The 23,222-nt window shown below is 38.9% G+C and overlaps 1 protein-coding gene across 1 annotated transcript in view; it reads right to left on the minus strand.

Moving 5' to 3' along the window:
• The window catches only part of MADD (MAP kinase activating death domain), a 76,573-nt gene that overhangs the window by 14,647 nt on the left and 38,704 nt on the right, over positions 1 to 23,222 (minus strand). The window contains exons 20-32 of the mRNA XM_052781998.1: positions 21,972 to 22,178; positions 16,940 to 16,993; positions 13,793 to 13,890; positions 13,387 to 13,470; positions 10,287 to 10,445; positions 8,443 to 8,551; positions 7,824 to 7,886; positions 7,327 to 7,447; positions 6,055 to 6,160; positions 3,550 to 3,660; positions 2,507 to 2,614; positions 2,259 to 2,423; positions 944 to 1,016 (exon numbers count right to left, since the gene is read on the minus strand). Of these exons, the coding sequence (XP_052637958.1) occupies positions 944 to 1,016; positions 2,259 to 2,423; positions 2,507 to 2,614; positions 3,550 to 3,660; positions 6,055 to 6,160; positions 7,327 to 7,447; positions 7,824 to 7,886; positions 8,443 to 8,551; positions 10,287 to 10,445; positions 13,387 to 13,470; positions 13,793 to 13,890; positions 16,940 to 16,993; positions 21,972 to 22,178 (1,458 nt within the window). The remainder of the gene's footprint in view (positions 1 to 943; positions 1,017 to 2,258; positions 2,424 to 2,506; positions 2,615 to 3,549; positions 3,661 to 6,054; positions 6,161 to 7,326; positions 7,448 to 7,823; positions 7,887 to 8,442; positions 8,552 to 10,286; positions 10,446 to 13,386; positions 13,471 to 13,792; positions 13,891 to 16,939; positions 16,994 to 21,971; positions 22,179 to 23,222) is intronic.

Below are 23,222 nucleotides of genomic sequence, written 5' to 3' on the forward strand. Positions count from 1 at the left end.
ACCTAAAATATAGGCTTGCACCTCAAAGCATGGCTCCCAGAGTCCTAGCATCCACTTGAAAAAAAAAGAAATAGTTGCAACAAAAATCAAACTTGAAAACACAAAACCACAGCGATGTTACCCTGAACCTGCAAACAGACTCCAGCAAGGGAGAAACAACCATCTTATGAAGGTATAAAATAAGTCACCTTCATGTTTGTTACCCAGGTACATACAGCACCTGCTGCTCTCTGGGACTAAGAAAAATGGAAAATTGCCTTCCCAAGAACTCAATCTCCCAAAACTGCAAATCTACTTTTCTAGGGTTTTTTTACTCAACAGGAAAAGGAAAGGGGTGTTTGCCAAGAAACATTTCACCAATATAATTATACTATCCTTTCCCAGATGATGATGCAAAACTAAGAATAATGTCTACAGTGGAGAAGTTATACTGATGTAAGGACATTGGCTTAACTGCACCTTTGGACTTGCACCAGTACGAGACTTTCCAATACAGGAAAGGTTTGTGCATTGAAAGTCTGCAGCTGCAGATTCATCACTGTGGATTCACTAATGCAAACAAGCATATTTATTAGCCTCCATTCTCAACACAAAGTGGACAACATTGTTCTACGTCTCAATCAGGAATATAAGGAGTAGCTAGCCAAACATGAAGAGAAAGTGAAGCTGAAGTTTCATAGTCTTTTCTAGTTATCATTTTACTGGCAGCTAGTCCTCCTTACATGTAACTCTTCTTTATGCAAGTGTTTTGGTTTTGTTTCTATTTAGAGTGAGGTACATGGGGGCAAGCTAATGATAATGTCTGCTACATACGCACAGATGTACAAAGCTACCCTAAGATTTCCAAGTAAAAGGAGATTATGTTCAAAGAAGTTAATTAATAAAAAGGTTTTGTCGATTGCAGATTAAACAACAAATGTTCCCAACAAGCAAAATCCTGTACCTGGTTTAATGCTTTGCTGCCTTGCTGCTGCTCGCTCCATACTGTCTTTTACACAGTAGTATAATTCCCGACACTAATATATAAAAGAAGAGTAATACGATGTTATTTTTCCAAATTACTAAGGGAAAAGAACAGCAAGATTCTATGATTCTACAAAAAGAACAAGCCTCATGTGGTGCATAATGACAAAAAGCCTATAAAAGTTCAACCACAGATAATTACTGGATGGTATTTATATTTATTTTTCAAGTTGACAGAGAAACTATTTCATATCATTTCATAGCACAAGCTAGTGAAAAGTTCATGGCTTGGCACATGCTCATGAGCAATCTAACCAAGTTTACTCAGTTTCCTAGTGTAGAAAAAGTCTCAAAACAATGTCACAATCCTCCCCCTTTCTTTCTGCTTCCAGCAATCAGTATTACTGGTCATGCTTGTATAATCTATCTTTTTGTTATTCATATCAATTTCCTTATGCCATATTCTTCTCTTCATCGTCCTCCAACTCCCCTCTTTAGTATCAAATAATAGTTAAGCCATAATCTCAGAGTACAATTTAAGAAAATTTTCTATCTGAAGCCCAAGATACATGCGATTAATTTTCCAAGTAACTTCTGTAGCACACTGCTTTTGTCCTCCTTCCCTTTATATTCACACCTGCATTATGATGACCTAGTCCATGTAAAATTAATTTTTTGAAGCAGAAGTCTAATCCTTTTATATATCTCAAAGATAATAACCTTTCGATATATTACTTACATTTACAAATCTTTACCTTTTGTTTGCTGGTCATTGTGTAGGAGTTACTGGAGTTTTCCTAGTAGGTTTAAGCTATTTCTTTATATTTGCAATTAATCATAAGGAGAAAAAAAGGGCTTTCATATTAGTGGAGAATGTAGGCATATATGAAATAAAAATCAAACACGGGCCCATGGAGAAAATTTTTAATCTATTTTGTCAGTTTGGGTTTGTCATTAAAAATGACACAATTAACTCAATTACTAAGACATAGTTGTATTTAGCTTTTTCCCCACGAATCTACCACAATAGTTTTACTACCTTTATAAACCTGCAAGCTCACACAATATTTATTAATACTGATGCTTTCCTTCTTCTAACCAACTGTCTTCAGGTAAATGACAACGCATAACGCCAGCTTCAGATGCCAGTGCTGTTAAACAGCCATTACAGTTCAGTAACTGGTGCTGGAGAGAGAATGCTATTTTTTGATTAAGCGTGGAATATGACGCATGAAGGATTTGTTTGTTCTATGCAGTTTTCCCTTAGTATTCTGTGTATTAAACACGATGTGTACCTTCTTTGTGTAGAACTTGTTCAGTTGTGTCTCCTGACCATTCCTCCGCCAGAGGCACAGCACTTTCGTTTTGGGACAGTAAGTCATGTTGATGAGCTTCTCATACCACCAACGTTCATACACAGTTCCAATGTTGCTTCTCAGCACAATGCAATCATCACATACCTGGGCGCACAAAATATTAAATAAGATTTCTAATATTATCTATTGAATGCTACTACTTGCGTTAATATTATTCTTTTCTCTACCTCCATGAAAAATATGTCTCCTGTTGTGTCTGTCCCCGCATGTACTACAAAAGTCTGCTTCTTGATGTGACGGCTGCCACTGGGTCTCACAGGGAGTTCCCGTCCATTCTAGAGAAAAAAAATACGCAATTATTAATGAACTTTGAAACCAATCTCTCCTGATCTTTTGCAAAACAGTCCATCAGGCGACACTAGAAGCATTTGCAATAAATGAAAGAAAAAAGTATTTTTAACACAGCTGATTGGAGGCAATTTTGGACAAAGCTGTAAGCAAGATACTCTAGTAAGTTTAGTTTCAACAAGTGTGACTGTAAGAGTTATGACAGCATACAACAACATTCACGCTGGTACCGTACTCAGTATGGGATAGTGAGGTGTCTGGGTTCCAGTAACATTGGAGTAAACTGGTCTGCTTTTTCCCAATCAATTGTAAGATACTCTTCTGTCCTTTCTGTGCATAAAACTAAGTTCCAAATGTAAAAATGCTTTGAAAAATTAGTTTTCAAAAGGGCCTGAACTTGCATCCACCCTGGTGATGGTTGTGCTAAAAGCTGGCTAGTTTTATTAACTTCAGTGTTAGCCTATATTCTTAACGAGCATTACAGGACATAAGGTTTATTCTGCATGGCAGCTGATAGTGGAAACAGTTTTGTATAGAAACTGATTGCTACAAGTCTTATAATGACCTGGAAACTGATGGAAAACTAAACACTTGTTACAGTCATAGTAAGAATGAAGGTTCCCACCCACAAAAGTGATATTAAGAAAACATTAGGGTTGCATAGAACTGTGGTACTGAAGTGTCACGTTTATACATATTTTTATTGCAGTTCTAACTGATAACTGCATAACATAATATTATAAACAGTCATACAATCACTGTCTTTATTCTATACATGTGAAGGCAGTATTTAATAATTCAGTTTCATTATTTTTAATATTTTTAAATTACTGTTGCAGAGCATTTGTAGAAGAATTTTCAGATAATTTTTTTCCTCCACTGTAGCTCCCACAGATACATCACTCATCACCGTTTTACTTACCAGATTGGCAAGTTTGTCTAGAATATCATTTATTTGCTGGCTGTGTACCAATCCAATATGTGATTTTCCCATTAGACGACGCACCTTTTTCCTAATATCATTCTTGTTCACCTAGAAGGCAGATACAAAGGCAGTTACATACTCTCCTCTATTCACAGGTGGCAACTTCTATCTCCCATCTCCCAAAATCAACGTATCTTGGTTTTCATTGCTAAGACAGCAAAACAACTGATCTCCAGCTCAGTTGTGCTAGGGCCTCTTCAGCCCAGCAGTACAAGCAGAAGCTGCACACACACCACTCTTCCCAGCTACTGGGCAAGTGATAGCGTGCACAACAGATTTCCTGCCCACTCTTGCACAAGAGCAGCAATTCCACTACCACCCACTTCCGACCACTGACATCAAAAGCCTCAGTTCTTCATGTTGCCACTTATGTGATGAGTCTCATCTGCCAGGCTAGCTTCTCCACCTCTTCCTCTGCAAAAAGTTGATTTAGTCAACTGTGGAGCCCTCAGCACAAGAAATATTAACACAAAGGTATGATGTCTTTCAGAATTCTCACTCTTTCATGATCTGTTTCCTGGTCACTAGGCCACGGCTCTAACATTTCCAGATAGTCCTCAAGCAGCAGCAGGTTCCTCCTGAAGACGAGCTGCAGGGAAGCTCAGAAGCAAAACATTTCTGCCTCAGGTGTCATTTCAAAAGGCTATTATGAATGCCAGCCTTTGACAATTAAGGCTTCAAGACAGTACACTCATGCTTGAGCGCTGACTTCAAGCTAGATTGGACATTCTTTTTAATTGTATTGTGATTATGACCTTAATGCTACTGAGCATACAAAACAAACTCAACCTGCGTCCTTCCTTTGGCAAGAATTCTTTGCACTTAAAAGAAAGCATTGTGATTTTCAAGAATTTTTTAGGTAAAAACTACTGGACCCTGCTATCCCAAAACAAGAACATAAATTAAAATACCAAGGTGTTGGGTTTGGAGGATTACGCGTCCCTTGATAGCTCAGAAGAATTCACCTCTCTAGCAACAGAAGGCCTTCCAACTTTGCAGTTTCTACTAGAAGCTGCCCTAAGATGAAATACCTCCATACAGTCTTTAGTCTCTTAAAGCCTTCACTCTAATTGCTTGAAAAAAATCCTATAAACAAATAATATATACCAAATTCTAGATCCACCACCTTTTATCCCAAAACTGATTATCAGGGGGGGAAAAAAAAGTAACCACAATAATGAAAAAAACCCCAACACCCCACAACCCTTCTTTTGCCCAGTCCTTCATCCCATCCTCACTGTTGAGCATCTCTGAAGATGCACTGAAAGAAACAGTATTTTTATCACAACTCTTAGATCCCCTATATTGCCTTTTCATCTATAAGTAATAGGCCCAGAGTGATATCATTTTCAAAGGCATAATATTCTGTTTGCCTCCTTATCCCTTTCCCCCAGGAAACTTTTCTTGGGGATCTGATTATTTTCACCACACCAAGACACTATTCCTCTCTGGGACTAACTCTGTCGACATCTCTCATTAAAGTTTTAAGTATTGCAGCAATGCAAGTCCTAATGGCCAAATCCCACAGTCATCTTCTGAAATAAACTCATTCCAAATATACTCAAATCCCGTCTTAAAACTTACCTTCACATTCCATTTATGTCAGGAAAAAATCAATGCCTTCTTTCTCTCTCCTCACTGCCTCCCCCACCCCCCACCCCCCAAAAAATTCCATACAATAACTTCTTCTACTGGTTGGGTTTCACACATTCTTTATCTATGGAATGATGTCTCACCTCCTCATTTAAACAGTGAAATTTATCAAACTATCATCTGCGTACAGCTATTCTTACTGTCAAGCTGTTGCACTGGACAGCACAGTGCATCAAATCTGTTACAGGTAAAACCACGCACATAAGCTGGTTCTAAATATGACAAAAATTTTAGAATATTGATTTTCCAGTGACTTTGAGGGAGGATTTGGACCATCTAAGAAATTATTCAGACTAAAAGAAAGATATTGCTAGTAGCCACCTGCAGCATTAAGGTGCATACAGACGACGCTGAGGAAAAAAGGGTTGCTTACTAGTAACGGCAAATTTCACGTTAAGTTATTGGTACGCATATTCACAATCTGCTCACATTTGGAATTTGCAGCTGTGAGAAAATCAGATTAGAAGACGCTCTCTACTTAATTTATCACCCACACTTAAAAATAACAATGTCCTCTAAAGTTATTAGTAGAAATAGTAAATTTCTATTTTAAATGGCAGTGTATATGCATACCCATGGCATAGAACTGTGTAAATTCAGACAATATATCTCAAAGAATCTCCAGGTACTGATGTAATTTTTTCGTTAAGATTAGGGAATGTTTTAGAACATTCTTTTATACTTCACTGTTCTGGGCTCTATGAACAGACATGTATGGTTTCAAGACAACACCAACAAAATATACTGCTGAAATCTGAGCAGTGATCTATTAAAAAGAAAAAGAGTCACCTTTATCATAAGCATATAAGCAATCATATTATGCAGCAGTGTAGCCAACAAGCGGTCCTCATCATCCTCCAAACGCTTTCGATCATGTTCTCCCAGGGAAAGGTACCTGCAAGAAGAGCTAGATCTGAAGCAGACTCACAGGCATTGTTCATCCAATTCATTAAAGCACTGGCAGAGGACAGAGCTCTATTTGTAAAGTGTAGGGCAAATAAAACCTCCAAAACCACTATGCCAAATGGGCATTTTCCAGGAAAACACTATGATCACTAATTAAAAATTTCCATTAATTATCAACTAGTTGAAGTAAATAACATCTGCTCAGTGGGAAAGTTCTCAGTGGTCTGCTGGGCTTACCCATTTCCTCTTTTCTGCAGTCACAGCTCCATGACAATTACAACTGCCAGAAGAACATGTAACTCTGTACAAGAGCTACCTGCCTTTAGAGCTTAAATGCAGCTGAAAGGCAGAAGTAAACTGATGAAGGAAACGCACAGGCACTCTCTTTTTCCAATAAGGTAAGTAGTTTGTGGAAAAAGAAACAGTTTTCAAACTAGCACCCCATAAACTAGTTCTTATTTTGGCTACCAGATCCCATGTTACATGATAGCATGGGTGTAGGTGGTACAGTGGTAGACAGAGCAGAGAATGATCAGATATTAACAGAGCTGAGGCGGGGGGCGAGGGGGGAACCAAAAAACAAGCAGGTAGTAAAGAGTGACATCTTGGAAGTAGTCTAGCTTTAAGCAACCACACAGATATTTCTAGAGAATTCTAGTTCCCTTGTGGTTTTTTTGTTTGTTTCTTTTAACTACAAACTGTAAAGTAGAAACACCTATAAGTTACTTTGCGTTTTGAGAAGGCTCAAGATGCAGTTTCTGAAGACATTTAATTCTTTCACTTTATGTCAACAAACTGATATCTTCCTTTATTCCAGAATATAGTCATCTTGCCACAGAAACCTCTTGCTTTACTACTAATCTAGTCTATTCCACCTATTCATACTGTGATTATGCTTATATTATCCATTTCTCTAGAAATATCACCTCTCCACAAGAGTTAAAAGATATATGTCACAACTGAAGATAGTATTTCAGTATCAGGAGATACTGGCCAGCACAGAGACAAAAGGCTCACTTTCGACCAGTCAAGTATAGTAACAAGGTTTACGAAGTGACAATAGCATGTTCAGCAGAATTAAAAGAACTTTTTTTTTAACTATTTCAGCCCAAGGTGAAACAATGAGGAGGAAAGAGGTCTGCTAAAGAACTTTACCTGTCAATCATCTCCTGAGGTCCCTGGTCCATACCCATTCCTTCTCTCTCTAACATCACAGCATCCAAAAAAGCATCTTCCCAGAACTGCATCTGGTCCCACAAGGTTGAACGCTCTTTGCCTAAGCAATGTATATAAAAATTAAGCATTTATTCCATTTACTCCAGTCAAATACTTTAGTTCCTGTTCCTTCCCACTCCTTGAAAATACCATAAGCCAACACACAATTAATCCATATTAAAAAAAAAAAAGTTACTTTTAAACCACAAGCAATATCACAACTGAAGAAAAGTGTAAAAGAGAAGAAGAGACACATCTCTCATTCTAATTCACGGCATAATCTTTTTAATCTTTTCAAACCCTTACACAAAATACCTCTCATCTCTATTCTTTAAGGAGTATATCTTCCATATACTTTTAACACTGCCCGAAAGACAGAAATATCTTACACAAACACAGATCATGGCAAACACACAGAGAAGTGGAAAGATTATTACTCATAGAGAAGGTTTCCATTGCAGCATCCTCTAACTGGTCCCAGACAGATCCTTTATCCCTACCTGCACCATTCCAAGCAGGTAGCAATGATAAATGGAAAGGATGAAAAACACAGGAAAAGAGAGCTCTTGATTAACAGCAAGTCCAGATGAAATATATTTCAAAAAAGCCAATATACTCCTAATTCAAGGATACACTTGAAGGCCATTAGTATTCCGAGTTTAGTAGCCCTCTGTTCAATAACTGAAGGATCTTTTTTCAAAATCAGTAATACATTTTAGCCTTTCATGCATAGCTAAGTTCCTTTTCCCCTTTTTCCAACAGCTTAAAGAATTCACGTTCAAGAGCAGCAAGAGACTTGGACAAACTACATTTTATGCAAACTACACCACTCACACCCATCTCCTTTTATTCAATCTCCCCTTATTCAACCCCCCCTGGCAAATCTTTAGCTTTACTCTGAATGGCCTGATGCAGCCTCCTATTCTACCAGTATGGACAACAGTAAGTGGTTAAAAACAGTCTCTGGGAATGTAAAAATTCTGGTCTGCTCCAGACATGACTCCACCTGAACTTCAGTCTAAAAGATCCCCTCCCCACAAAAAAAAAATAGTTTACCCAGAAGTCCTTCGTAGAGATAGACACGTTGGTTCCCATCCTCTGGACCTCTCCCTGGAGTACCACCTTTGCTATCCTTCACACTCTGCTTCAGGTTGTGAGACTTCGCCTGAAAATAATACAAGAAGCTGTCAGACAATTTAACTCTGCACCCTGCAGGGCTGCTTCTTGCAGTCCACTGTTGTGCTTAACAGATGCAGTTTGTAATCTATACTTCATAGACGCTTCTCCCACAAATGTTCACAAAACAAATAAATTACTCTGTTCAAAGAGCAAGGTAATACACTTAAAAGTCCAGAGTCTGACAAAGGAAAAACAAAGAGAGACAGACAGAGAAATTAAAACGCAGAGGAAGCAAAATGCTTCCCTGAAGGAAAACTGAGACAAAAAAACATGCAAATCCCAGACTAAAGGAAAGAACAGTTAAACCTCTTCTGTCATCCCCCATATTTCAAGCTTATGCAGTAAGTTTGCCCAAATTTTAATAGTAAATCTTTCCCACTGTCTAGGAAATAGCTGAGTATCACTGTCATTGTGCAGATTGTGAGGAATAAAGGAAGAAATACGCAGCTTGCTCAGGACTACACAGAAAATGGATATTCACAAGCAGAATAAGATTACCCAAGCTGTATTTCACATTCAGACTTTACAGGTTTCATTTACCATTCATAAAGGTATGACATTAAGCAAATGATTACATATCATCTTGTCTGAAGAACTGTGTGCTCAGACTATCAGCCAGCAGGAACTATGATAATAAAGCTGGCCCATCTATTTCTCTCCCACCAGCTAAATTATGGTGCAATACTTGACATTCATCATACATCATATATACCCATTATCTTTGTTCTAAGTCTGTTGCAAGGGTTCTTAAAATTAAATGGAATTTCATTAATCAAGTAGAAAAACTAAGTGTTTAAAAAAAAAAAAAGTCTAGCTCTTTAGTAACTGAGAAGACACCCTCTTGCAGCTAAATAAGTGGACATGGTTACATCACTTTCATGCTTTTAGAAGAAATCTGCAATGAAGCACAATGATTTTGTTTGTTGCTTAAAATTAGAAGTAAAAGCCCTGTAAAGGCTTTTACAGTCTTATGAGGATTATTAAATAATGAACACAGTGAGACCAAATCTTAAGGCATTGCAGGTTGTTTTCATATCTGGCTGACAGCTTGACTTAGCCAAATCAAGCACATAATTATTTTCTTTGTAAGATGTATGTTAAAGGTTATACCCAATAATCAAGGACTTTAAAAAAAAAAAAAAAAAAAAGGAACAAGAAGTGCTCTCAGATCATTTGAATTTTACTGCATATAGATCTTCCAACTAGGAAAATATATTTAAAAGTTACAATTACACTTCAAATAGGATTAAAGTAATGTTTTAAAGAAACAGAATAGCTGATACACCTACAATTGGTCATCACTTTCCTGTATCAAACAGCTGCTTCTAAGAAACAGGAAATCTGTTCCTCTTAGGTAAAGTTGAACAATGCCCGTTGATGTTGTTTTGCCTCTGAAGGGCAATTACATGTCCATTTGGTTGAGAGAAATATTGAATGGGGGGGAATTAAATATTGCTAGAGCCTATAACATGCTGGGAGATGTGAATCTACTATTCTCACAGAACCATGTATTGCACAGGAAATGAAGAAAGGTACATGGATCCATATAAAATTACATCTTTAATATTTTAATATTGTAAGTCATTGCTGATTAACCCTTAGAACAGAATCAGAGATCCTCTTCCACACATGCACACACATTGAAATGATTACTATACAAGATTTAATTAAAAAAAAAAAAGAAAAGAAAAATAAAAAAGTGAAGTCTGCAATGCCCTTACAAAGATAGAGCTAGTAGCAGAGTTTGTCTCAATTTCACTGTCTGACACAGTGCCTCTGGATCCTGTCAAATTGCCACCATTTTCCACACTCGGGCCATCACCAGCATTGCTACTCAAGTCACTGTCTGCTCCTAATGTCTCTCCAGAACTGTTACTAACCTGTGGAGAAAAATAAAGAAGTTACCTTCAAAAGACAAAGACACGGTGGAGAGAAAAGTTGTAAAATGTTTCTTCTTAAGGCACAAAATACAAAGCAGCACAAGTGAAGGGCACATTTGCCCTTTCTCCTTCAGTAACATTATCTTTTAATCAAATCCTACTCTGCAGAAAAAAAAAAAGATTCAAAAAGCCCTTCAGAAAAATCACAAAACTGTTTAGGTTGGAAGGGATCTGTCAAGATCATCTATAGACAAGCCCCCCTGCTCAAGCAGGGTCAGCTAGAGTACGTTGCTGAGGACCACGTCCAGTCAGGTTTTTAAAATCTCCACAGATGGAAAATCCACAGATTTCCTGTGCTTGAATTTTTGCGTTGACTGCCTCTGGTCCTGCCAGTGGGTACTACTGAGAAGAGTCTGGCTCCCTTGCCTTCATTCCCTCTCATCAGGTATTTATACCCATTGATAAGATCCCCCCAAGCCTTCTCTTCTCCAGGCTGAAGAGCCCCAGCTCTCTCAGCCTCTCCTCTCATGAAAGATGCTCCAGTCCCTTAATTGTCTTTGTGGCCCTGAGCTGGACTCGCTCCAGTAAGGCCTTATCTTTCTTGTACTGGAGAGCCCAGAACTGTACATAATACTCTAGATGCAGCCTCACCGGTGCTGAGTAAAGTGGAAGGATCACCTTGCTCGACCTGCTGACAATGCTTTTCCTAATACAGCCCAGAATACCATTGGCCTTTTCTGCCACGAGGGTGCATTGCTGGCTCACGGTCAGCTTGTTGTCCACCAGAAACCCAACGTTCTTCCCAGCAAAGCTGCCTTCCAGCCGGTCAGCCCCCAGTGAGTACTGGTGCCTGGGGTTATTCCTCCCTAGATGTAGAACTTGGAATTTTCGCCTCGTTGAACTTCATAGATTCCTCTCTGCCCAGTTCTCTAGCCTGTTGAGGCCCCTCTGAATGGTGGCACAATCATTTTGTGTGTCAGTCACTCCTCCCAGTTTTGTATCATCTGTGAACTTGCCCTGTACCATCATTCAGGTCATCAGTGAAGATGTTGAACAGTACTGGCCCCAGTACTGACCCCAGGGGTACACCACTAGTAACTTGTCTCCAGCTGGACTTTGTGCCACTGATCACAACCCTCTGGGCTATTGTTCAGCCAGTTTTCAGTCCACCTCACTGTCCACTTACCTAACCCGTACTCTGTCAGCTTGTCTATGTTACAGGAGACAGTGTCATAAGCTTTACAGAAGTTGAGGTAAAGAACAACTGCTGCTCTCCCCTCATCCACCAAGCTAGCCATCTCATTGTGGAAGGCTATCATGTTGGTTAACCATGCCTGCCCCTTTGTAAATCCATGATGACTAGTCCCATTCACCTTCTTGTCCTTCATGTGTTTGGAAACATTTTCTAGGAAGACTTTCTCCATCACCTTTCCCAAGGACTGAGGTGAGGCTGGCCAGCCTGTAGCTCCCCAGATCTTTCTTGTTGCCCTTCTTGAAGATAAAAGTGGTATTGGCTGTCTTCTAGTCTTCAGGAACCTCTCCTAATCACCATGACTGTTCAGAGACAATCGAGAGTGGCCTCACAATGTCATCAGCCAGCTCCCTCAGCACTTGTGGCTGCAACCCCTCAGGAACCATGGGTTTATGTATATCCAAGTTTGTTGAAGTGCTCCCTAGCCTGGTCATCCTCCACTAAGGGTAAGTCTTTCTCATTCCACACTTTTCCTCTGGTTTCAGGGGCCTGGGATTCCTGAAGGCCAGTTTTACTGGTAAAGACTGAGGCAAAGAATGCCCCAAGTACCTCAGTCTTTTCTACCTGTCACCAGTTCCCCTGCCCCATTCAGCAGCAGGCCCACGTTTTCCCTAGTCCTTTCACTTGCTGCTTATGTACTTGTAGAATCCTTTCTCCTGTTTCCATTCACACTCCTTGCCAGATTCAACTCTAGGTCCATTTTGGCTTTCCTAACCCTATCCCTGCAAGATAAGACAGCAAATGTTTACTCCTCCTGGATCACCTGCCCCTGCTTCCACCTCTTGTATACTTCCTTTTTATGTCTGAGTTCAGTTAGGACCTCTTTGCTTATCCATGCAGGCCTCCTGCTGCCTTTGCTTCATTTCCTACTTGTTGGGATAGACCCTTCTTGAGCTTGGAGGAAGACATACCTGAATATCAACTAGCTCTTCTAGATCCCTCTTCTATCTGGGGCAGTATCCCATAGAATACAATTACTGGGTCCATTAGAGAAAGATAATCAGAGTATTATTCTTGTTACAGGCTGGGAAAAGATCATGGAAAGACAGATATTCACAGGTATGCAGCAGTTTAGAGAAAAGAAAAACTACCAACAACAATAAAAAGCAAAGTTCCTTGGGTTTTATCCCTGGAATATGCCATATCAGATAATGTGTGGTAGGGAGAAGGCTAATTTTTTTTTACTGAATGCATTCCTACTACTTTTTCCCTTTAGGCCCTATAGTTGATCGGAAAGCAAGCAGACATATTTTGATATGATTCAAGTGCTTTAAGGTAATACATGAGAAAGTTTGTTCTTGTTTTTAATGCATCAAGCAATCTGCCTTTTTTGCTCTCAGGTTACATTTTTAAATTTCTATTCTTTATAGATGGTTTATACACAACTAAGGCACATTTATCAAATTACTGCAATCCACCAGTTCCATAAATACACCAATATGTAGGAATATGTAACAGCAATGAGCACCATATATGAAGGATGCAATCTGCTAATAAAGCACTATGTATGTTCTGTCAGACACACGTGCTTGCCACCCACTTGGACACTCTGGAGAGAGAACTCATAGACATACATTATGCATGTGTGACAGTATGCAGCCATACCACACAAAATGTAGGCACAAAATGCCCTCCCCCACTTTAGGAAGCCATGAATCACATCAAGATTTCACTTTGGGCATATCCTACCACTGTGCTAACTTCAGAATCCTGGCTTGTACTTCGGACCATAACTGCTGGTCCTCCACTGGGAACAGAGTCGAAATCACTCTTCTGCAATCCAAACACATAAAGGACAGGAAGAAAAGTCACATTAGTTTTTATCATAAGGAGAGAACATCATTTCCCGACCCTTTGGGGTCTTGAATCACACGCCTTACTCTTCTTAGTTTATTTAGCCAGCCAAATACAAACTACTGTCTGCATGTAAAAAAAATCATGGGGTCATACAATTGAGAAGTTCGCAAACATCAGTTTCCTACAGGAAGGGGAGAAGAAAGGCTCATTCAGTAAAATTTCAAGTATGCTCCAAGCCTAGAAGTCTTCCCACAATTAAGTAGTGAATAGCAGAATAGCAAGCATAGGAGCCACTGACCTGAGAACCTGAGGCCAAACTGAGGCCACTGTCTGCACTGATTTGGGATTTTTTCTCATCCGTTTCTCCCAAATCAAAGTGTTTCACACCTTCTGGCCCTGAACAAAGGAAAAAGTAAATCATTACTGTACCAAGAAAAAACAGCATGGCAGAAAGCAGATGACAGACTGAAAGCAGGAACAGTACCAAGAAAACAAATTTGCTTTCTCATTCCTTTGATTTTTTTTATTCCTTGGTACTGTAAACAACAAGGCCAGCAGGACACATCTGCCATTCTTCAAACGTTAGTTTGAATTTCAAATACTCCAAAGTCATAGTCCAGGAGTGATTATCACTAAACAGTACCTTTGTTAGCCATTCAAGAGAGAAAAGAGGACAGACAAAGGTCAAGTAGCTTCCAGTTACAATAACACATGCAGACCAGTTGCCATTCAACTCTAGGAAGCCACTTCCTTTATTCTTGGTAAAATAAAAGAAACCTATTTACTTAAAGTCAGAATCCTTTTTTGAACAGTTAATTTGCTTGAAGTCTTGGACTGAGTTTGTTTGGTTGCCCGCAGCAACTATCTAGGCAAAAAATCAGGCAATGGGCAACAAGAACATAAACAGCGACAACTGGTGTTACACCAGTAAAAATTTCAAGGAAGAAGCTTGTATTGTGCTGTACTTCGCAACATTCCCCAATTACATTAACAAATGGCTCTCCAGAGTTGGCAATCACGTAGGTCAGTAGTGAAAGAGGGAATCAGCAAGCTTTAAGTCATGCATTCATTAACCTGCCAATCCAAAAACAAAAAAGGGGAAAAAAAGATAAGGAACTTTATGTTCAATTTCCCATGCAGTTCTAGAATCATATAATCTGTTGTCCTCTGATGGGATGGCAGAAGGAAAAGAGAATGATGGAGAGGTAGAGCCTGAAAAGAAATCTGGATAAGCACTGAACGAGATAAATAACGAGGCAAGAAAAGAATGTGTTATAGGCTGTACACAGAATGTCACTACTCTCAGAAAGGGGAAGAGACTGAATGCAACGCTTCTGCCATATCCATATCTGCCAACTATTCAGTAACAGGAAGACATGATCAGCAGCTGGAATATTTGTATTATGTACCCATGACTATATCCAGTATCTAAGCAAACAATGACACTATTCTCTTAGAACCACTGATCACAATAACCTGGGAATTATGAACATGTTTGTATTATATGTAATATTAGAGAGGGTAAGACAGCGAAAAGGAAAGAAAAAGGGAAGGGAGGAGAGAGAGAGAAGGATAATATACAAAGATTTGTGGCAGTGAGTTTGAGATGGTATGTAAACTCATGAATAGCAAAGCCATAAGCGGGCTGTGCAGACCATACTAGCTTACTACTTGACCACCAATTCTCCATGTGAAGGGTTTTACAGAAAGTGTTCTTCATTTGTTATAGCATTCTGCCTAAATCCATATGCCTTAGTTACTGTAAATCAAATCATCAAAGATTCTAACAAAGTATAAACAAAAATTACAAAAATAAAAATAACTAAAAAGATCCTTTCTAAGAATTTGGAATCTTATTTTCCACTGAAATATACATTGCTCACTTCTAGAGGTCTATTTCCACTCCTTCAAATGGCCACCATTTCTAGTTCTGAATAATGATGCAGCAAAAAGTTTTATATCTCATTACTACAGCAAGAATACTAAACTTCAGCTGTGTGTACTTTAAGCAGTTTAAGAGCTTCCTGTCCCAACACATAATTCAGATATATTTCTGGCAATTTGACTTTTAAAGCAAGTGAAACTGACTGAAGCAGTTCAGGTATTTGACAGCTTTGGGCAATACTGGTAACTGAGTTTGAGGAGCACAACAACCACAATCACATTGTTGTCACTACCAATTTATAGGCACTTACAAACCTCCCCTTCCCTTCTTTATGGAGTTGTATGTCTAATACACATAAAACACTAAAACCTCAATTTATCCTTCCCAATGTAGGCGCCTACCTGAAAGGCCCAGTTTGGGAGAGTAGGTGTGTTCATGTGCTATGTGTGTCTCACACACACTCCTACCTCAGGAAAAAAGCAATTCAGATCTTACAGCAGAGGTGCTCCATTTGCCCCGTTCTCTCTGAACTAACTTCAGATGCTCACTTGTGCTTAACTGAAGTATTTAACCGAGGACCCTAAAACTAATGTAGCAAATCCAGGCCTCGTCAGAATGTCAGGAATTTTCACCCATTCACCTTAGCTATTAATCCTCCCCAACCTTCAGCCTTTAAAAGGGCATCAGCTCTGCAAAGTACAAACTACACTTATGGTTAGGAAAGACCTACCACATCATGATTATAAACTAGCTATTGTCCTTACGTCATGTGTTCCTATTTACAACAGTGATAACCAAAAGAGCAAAACCTTGTACTACACCTGCAGATAATATATATTCAATATTTTATTCAATATCATATTTCAATAGATGTTAAGATTTGTGTAGATTTAGACTACTGTTTACACTCTGCAACAGCCTCAGACTATTTCATCACTCCTCCTTTAACATGGGATATAAAAACCAAAATCAAGTTGATTCCTTATTATGAGGCTATTCCCTAACAGCCATCACTAAATACAATTCTTCACATACACCTTCTCTCTCCCCCTCAAAAGTATGTCTTGCTGCAGACTGACTGTGGTCATAAACTGTTCATGGTTGACGCCAGGTAACAAAATCTGCCATTCCACGGCTTGAAAGAACAGAGAATTCTTCATTCCAGTAACATTCAATCAATCAATCAATATATTCACATCAACGACTTGTTAAGCAAAACTGGTCTTTAACTTTTAAGAAAGGAGATGGAATATCTTAAAATCCTTCCACATATGTCTGATATGGTGAGGATGCAGAATATCTGCTTCCCCTTCTTTGAAGAAGGCAACATTCAGGGGAGGAAAAAAGAAGGGGGGGGGGGGGAGAAAAGACATTTGAACACAGTTTCCCCAGGACAAACTGATCTGTTTGGCCTCCTCAATTATGCAGGCTTTCTTGATAGACCTTTTTCTTGTGGTATAAAAACCGTATGCCATAGATGCAAGCTCACCCTGCACCTGGGGAGTTGGCAGTTATGGGGAGGCTGGAGGAGTCAGTTTCTACGTTTTTTAATTTCCTTACTCATTTTTTCCAAAGATTTTTGCTTTTTCACTTCCTGGTGCTTGTTCCACAATTCTACCCAAGATGCATTGAAAGCAGGAGAGAAAGAGAAAGAGTCAGTGGCTGGTCAGACAGGTGAAAATGGGGAAAAAAAATTTGAAACAAAAACCCCACTCCTTCATCTCAAAAAAAAAAAAAAAAAAAAAAAGAAAAAAAAGAAGAAAAAAAAGCAGAAATTTACAACAGCTACTGAGCGAAGGGTTAATTAACACCATTTTACAAGAAATCAATGTTAGGAATCGAGCACTGCATCATCTCTCATCTATAGAGAATTCAAACGTTTGAGATGACTTCATACAGTGAACCAACTAAGGAAAAACAGCTATTATGAACACATATAATGCAATTAATCACCTTCCCTGAGAAAGCCCTTTAAGACTGTCAGATACTTATTCCTCCAAAACGTAGGCATCACAGAAGCTCTAATTAACAGAAACATTTTAATGTCTCTAGTTTATATCATTGAAAGGAAAAGGCAGAAAAACCAGCAGCAGCAATTCCAAGAAAATTAAAACTGTAGGTTAACACAACATTTAACCAATATTATATCGTAAAAATTATCACAAAGTTTACAAGTACAAGTTACTTTTGACTTGAGAGCATTCTCAATAAATGCTTGGCTCTGCCTATCAACCAGTCCTACATGCAAAAGTTGAACTTCTCTGCACCCACTTGTTCCTATCAGGGTATAAAGAATGGAAAATAGGGAAGAAGAAAAATGAGCAAGATATCATGCTTAATGCCAACTTCCAAAATTCAAAATAGGTCACACCACTCCAATCAAGTCAAGCAATTCCATAAGAAGATACAATGCAGAGAAAAGGAAAAAAGTTGGAAGTCTGCATGTACTCTTTTCATTTGAAGCTTAGCCCTGAGACGAAATAGTAATGAGGCACTTGCACTTTTCTATCACTCACATTCCTCAACCCTCTGAAATGCAGTCATCTGTTCTGCTCAGAAACATCAGATCATTCCAGGTGCTGGCCTGTTGGCCAAAGGAAACATCACAAGGTGACATGCTGAACTGACTGAATGCTGGGCACTGTCCTTTCTCACTAGCACGGTTAAAGCTGCGAATGCTACAGAGGAAGATACTCTTAGAAAAGCAGAAAAGGCAAAGGGAAGGAAAAAGAAGTACAATGTTCTTCTGCTGTTCCTCAAGGAAACTTGCTGAGCAACTAAAAGGTCACTTGAAGTGTGTCAGAAACCCATCCCACCCTGCAAATGGCAGAAATTAGGGCAAGACAGGCTCTAAAAAAGTTCTATTTAGCAAAATGTCTACTGAAAAAAAAAAAATAAAAAAAGGATAGTATTACGATTGTGGAAGAAGGCTCCAAAGTATTATCATTAAAACGTATCAGGAGCAAGGCAAATGTAGCAAGGGAGAAAAAGCTCGAAAGACAGTTGCTAGCCAACTGATTTCTGTATCTGCTTCATGATTGATGGATGTTCCTTCAACTTTCATAAGTACCCAGATGGATAGGATAAAATTGCTTATGGATCCAAACAGCATCCTATAGGCTTATCTAGCTGAGCATTCACTGACACAGATAACAATCTCTGATGTACTGAATTTGTTTGTTAAAGGGCTTCGAAGACACCTGGCCTCTTAAGTGCTCAGTCTATATGGCTTTACTTTAAAAGCCACCAGGCAGAAAGCTGTAATACCTGCCATTAAATTACTTTTAGCTGACTTGCCTGTTAATTCAGGGTAGACTATATCCTAGCACATTAAAAACAGCCTAGATTTTACTGTCAACTACTTTGTCAAAGAAGAAAAGGAAAACTTCAAATAAACTTAAGGGGCATAAAATATTATGCCTATGACTTTGTTACATGAGCCTGAGCTAAACAGGACAGCAGGTCCAGAAAGAATCTGATGCAGACGAAGTAGGTAGCACAATCTTTTCAGTTTCAAAACCCTGTCAAAATAAAAGTGACCTGCTAGCATTAAACAATTATTTAAAAAGTAGTAATGGAAACTTCAGTAAGTACTGACATTTTCATTAACAGTTACTGCAAGTATGCAATAAAACCAAACTAATCAGTAACGTAAAGGGGGAAACTATTAACTACCAACTTTAAAGCCACCAGTGTCCTAACAAAAAGGCCAACACTACAGGTGATGACCATGGACCCTGGAAGATAAGAACCCCAGAAGTAAGCAAATAATTGGTGATCTTTTAAGAAATAAAGTATCAGAAGCATCATCTTCACAATTAATTTCCTAGCTAAGCAATTAGGTATTAAAGCACAACAAAGATGTTTAGCACAACTGCTAAAAATCCATCACTCTTCACCTCAGAAATAAGAATTTTGAATACCAACAGCCTTCCCTGTTACCAGGGAGCATCCTACATACTTCAGAGGTACACAAGAAACCAGAAACTTTCCGAGAAGTGAACAAGAAAAGGGGGTCAAGCAGGAACACACCCACCCTGAATTTTGGAAAACTCTGTGAACCTCCTGGCCGTTGTTCCTGTAGTACAAGAAAACTGCACACGTTCAGCTACCATACCTCTAGGTCTCAGAGACGCAGTTTAATTGCCACACTAACATACACTTTATGTATGGCTATTGCAAACAGTGCTGTACATGATTTTACTCCATCATGCTGATGACTTATTTTCATTCTAGTATTTCCTCTTGTAGCTAGATCAAAAGATTAGCAGCCCAATTTGTATTTTGTCCATACAATACCAATAGATTCATTAAGAGTTTTATTTACATAACTGCAAGCTGAGGCTGTGAGCACCTTCCAAACTTCATAGGATCAAGGAACTCCTGAGGTTCAAAGGAACCTCTGGAGATCATCTAGTCAAACCTCCCTGCTCAAAGTAAGGTCAACTAGAGCAGGCTGCCACAGGACCATGTCCAGTCAGGTGTTCACTATCTCCACAGCTGGAGAATCCACAACCTTTCCAGTGTTGGATTATCTTCATGTAAAATATTTTTTCTCATGTTTAAATGGAATTACTTACAAATACTTTGTTATTTCAGCAACATCTAAATGTTTACCAAATGCTTCTTCCCTAAAGAAGTTAGTTTGAATGAGAAAGTCTGCATTTCACTACAGAAGGAATTTCAGCCTAGCCATGACTAACTCTGGTCCTGTATATCCAAAATATTGTCTTATACTGAAGCTTCCATAACAGAACATAAAGGAAGTATAATAGCCAAGCAGCTTTAAATTATCTTCCTGCAACACAAGAGAAATTTCCTTTACTTCTAGATCTCAAGAGTCAGATGAACATGGACACTACATTGTTTTTACAGCAATTTCTTAAAGACTGACTTGCATACTAGTTCGTGGTTCTTGGTGACAGACAAAACCAGTCAGAAAAAAAGTCTTCAGAGAAAACGTTAGCGTCTTTCGAACTTTGATCAGTTTTGGTGAAACCATATCCTTCTTGTAACTTAATTCCATAGAAGACAAGTGGAGATCATTAGAGCATCAGAACCACCAATAAGAATTTACCTGTTGCCTGTCCTTGAAGATTGCAAATTGTTTATGGCTAATATTCTGGCAACAGTAGTTAACATATTAAATAGTACTTCTTTTGAAAAGCACTTCTTATGATGCTTCACAAACATGGAATGTCTGATCTCTATGATTCCCATTTCTATGAGGCTTTGATTTCATCTGAGGGAAAGAGCAGTCTCAGCAATCCAATCAAAAGATCTCTCTTCATTCTTTAAAAGAATGCTGGCCTAGCATCTGGTTTATTCTTAGTTGTGTCAGAAGCATACTTTCCTTCTTCTCTTTTCTACAGAAAAGAAATCAAATACCCAGAGTGAACCAAACCACTACAGTGAAATGCTAGAAATCTGAATCTCTTTTAGCTCCCTGATAGATTTTCAAATAGAGTGCAAGACTAGTTTCTGAGCAACTGCCTCCATAGATTACCTCTTGAAACAAGAAAGCAAACCAAGTCACAAGGGGTTCAGTGTCAGTTCAGAAGGACTCGACACCACTCAGCCTGCAGCTGTTATGTGGGTATAAGAATGAATGTCTGCACTCCTGCCTCGTAACTGCCCAATACACACATTCCCTTGTCTTATGCCACGTACTGCAGGTACAGCCTCACAGTAGCACGCTGCTTTCAGAAGATTAATCTTGCATACAATGATTCCATTAAAAAGTTATTTTAAACATGCTGTAAGAAGTGATGGCTAAAATTTAACATGACATATTTTTGGAGCTGACAAACAATTTCTCTCACATGCTGATGGTACTTTTCTCTTGTTTACAATCCACAGCACGTTGGATCCAACTAAAAGTTTTTTTTTCTCTTTTTTTCTTCCCACCCCTGCCCCAAAGAAATCTGTAAAGCCCTTTTTAGGTAAAACAGTTTAAAGCCTACCTCTAACTTTTTCCCAGACATAGGGAAAAGCTATACCAGCTAAGAAATTAGACTGGGAAAATTTCCAGTGACCAGCCTAGCAGATGCTGTTTAGAAGGACACACATTCTATTTACTATCGCATAGAAGGAAGATCCATCAGTCCTGCTCATTGTAATACAACAACTAAAATCTTTTTGGCAGTTTTTCTTATTAACAATCAGCAGATCCTGGGTCCCACTTCTATCAGGATGCAATCTAGATAATCCACAGGTAGTCAGCAATGATTGGAAAACTTTTGTTTCATATAGTCCCTTCTGCAGTTGCCCTTTCCAAAGTCCTGCTGGCCCTGTTTCCCTTTTGCCATTTCCTGTTGCTTGAAACCATCAATCACAGAGCAAAAAATAAAGTTGTCTAAAGTGTAATGAAATTCATAAGGAATTAAGATTAGAAAGCTTCTGGGAGAAAACTGCCTTGGATAGTTTATCCAAGAGTAGAGTGAAAACACCTATTATTGTTCCTTGTGATCCAAGGTGTAAAATGAAGCATGTTACAGCAGCAATGCAGTGTGTTAAGATGAAGAGAATGCAAATAGAACCTAATGCCAGAATAGAAGTCCCTCCTGCACTTCACAGGCACCTCAATACACACCAATGGAAGCAATAAAGTTTTCTTCCTTTAGACTTCTTGTGTCAAATTCCCTTGGCCCTTTGCCTGCAGGGCTCGGTGCCTTTGGCATTAGCTGAGGTACCGGCAGCTGCATCGCAGGTTTTGGCTCCACTCTTGGGGATGATGCAGGATCCTTGCCAACTGGAGTGATAGATCCATCCGTTGGACTTCGTTTTCTCTTTTCTGGTTCTTTAAAGAAAAAAAAAAAAACCAAAGTGTTGGGAAAAAAACCCAAAAACAAACATAAGGAAAAAGGAAATGAGAGCAGGAAGATGAGACAGATGGTCTCACCTAAATCATTAAGCCTGGCACTGAAACAGCTCAGTCCCACATTTGTTCCCACAGGTCACCATGGCTTGCAGATAGTCTGACACACTGGTGGAAACAGTAGAGGAGAAAGCCAGAGTGCTGTTTTGGGGATACTCAAATTATCTCCTTCCTGTATATTTGAAACCTAGGAATCTTCTTTGACACAGTAACTGTAGCAATCTCCTCTGCTGAAATGTCCAAAGTTAAACAACTCTGCCTAAACTACCAAGAATATCACTTCTAGAATATAAGCAAGCTCCTCCCGCAGTGAAAAGATGACAAATACAATCGTCTTTGATGGGTAACACTAAATGAAACTTCAGTTAGGAAAAAAACAAAAAAACTATCAGCTATAGCTCTCATCATTCTCCGAGACTTCCTATAATCATATGTCCCCAAAGGCAGTTTGCATTATTTCTCTGTATCAAGCTCCACAGTTTGAATTACAGCAAAACTTTCAGAATAGAATAATTAAAATTAGATTTTCCATAAAGAATCTCCTGCAATCCTGCACAAACTGTTCCAATAGCTGATGAGGCCAATAGTCAAAATTTCATATCCTAATACCTACATTTGTCATACCACTAGACCTTGTGATATCTTTGTCCAGTAGATTAAAGATTCTGCTATCAGCAACATCTTGCCATTTAGCTAATAATTGAAAACAATCAACACCTATCATTCAATAGACTGAACACCTCCATCTTTCAGAACAAAAGTGTTTTCCCAATTCCTTGTAGGTCTTTTCAGAAACCTCAATTTTTCAAGATGCGATGATCAGAACTGGAAGCACTAAGTCAGCTGTGGATCTTGTTAGTGACATATCCACAGACAATAGCTACATCCCAATCTATATTCCCAGGTTTACACAGTGCCCCCCTCTCCAGGTTTTACAGACACAGTAAATAGTGGGAAGTTCACACA

This window comes from Harpia harpyja, chromosome 3 (assembly GCF_026419915.1).
Source record: "Harpia harpyja isolate bHarHar1 chromosome 3, bHarHar1 primary haplotype, whole genome shotgun sequence".
Classification (NCBI taxonomy): Eukaryota; Metazoa; Chordata; class Aves; order Accipitriformes; family Accipitridae; genus Harpia; species Harpia harpyja.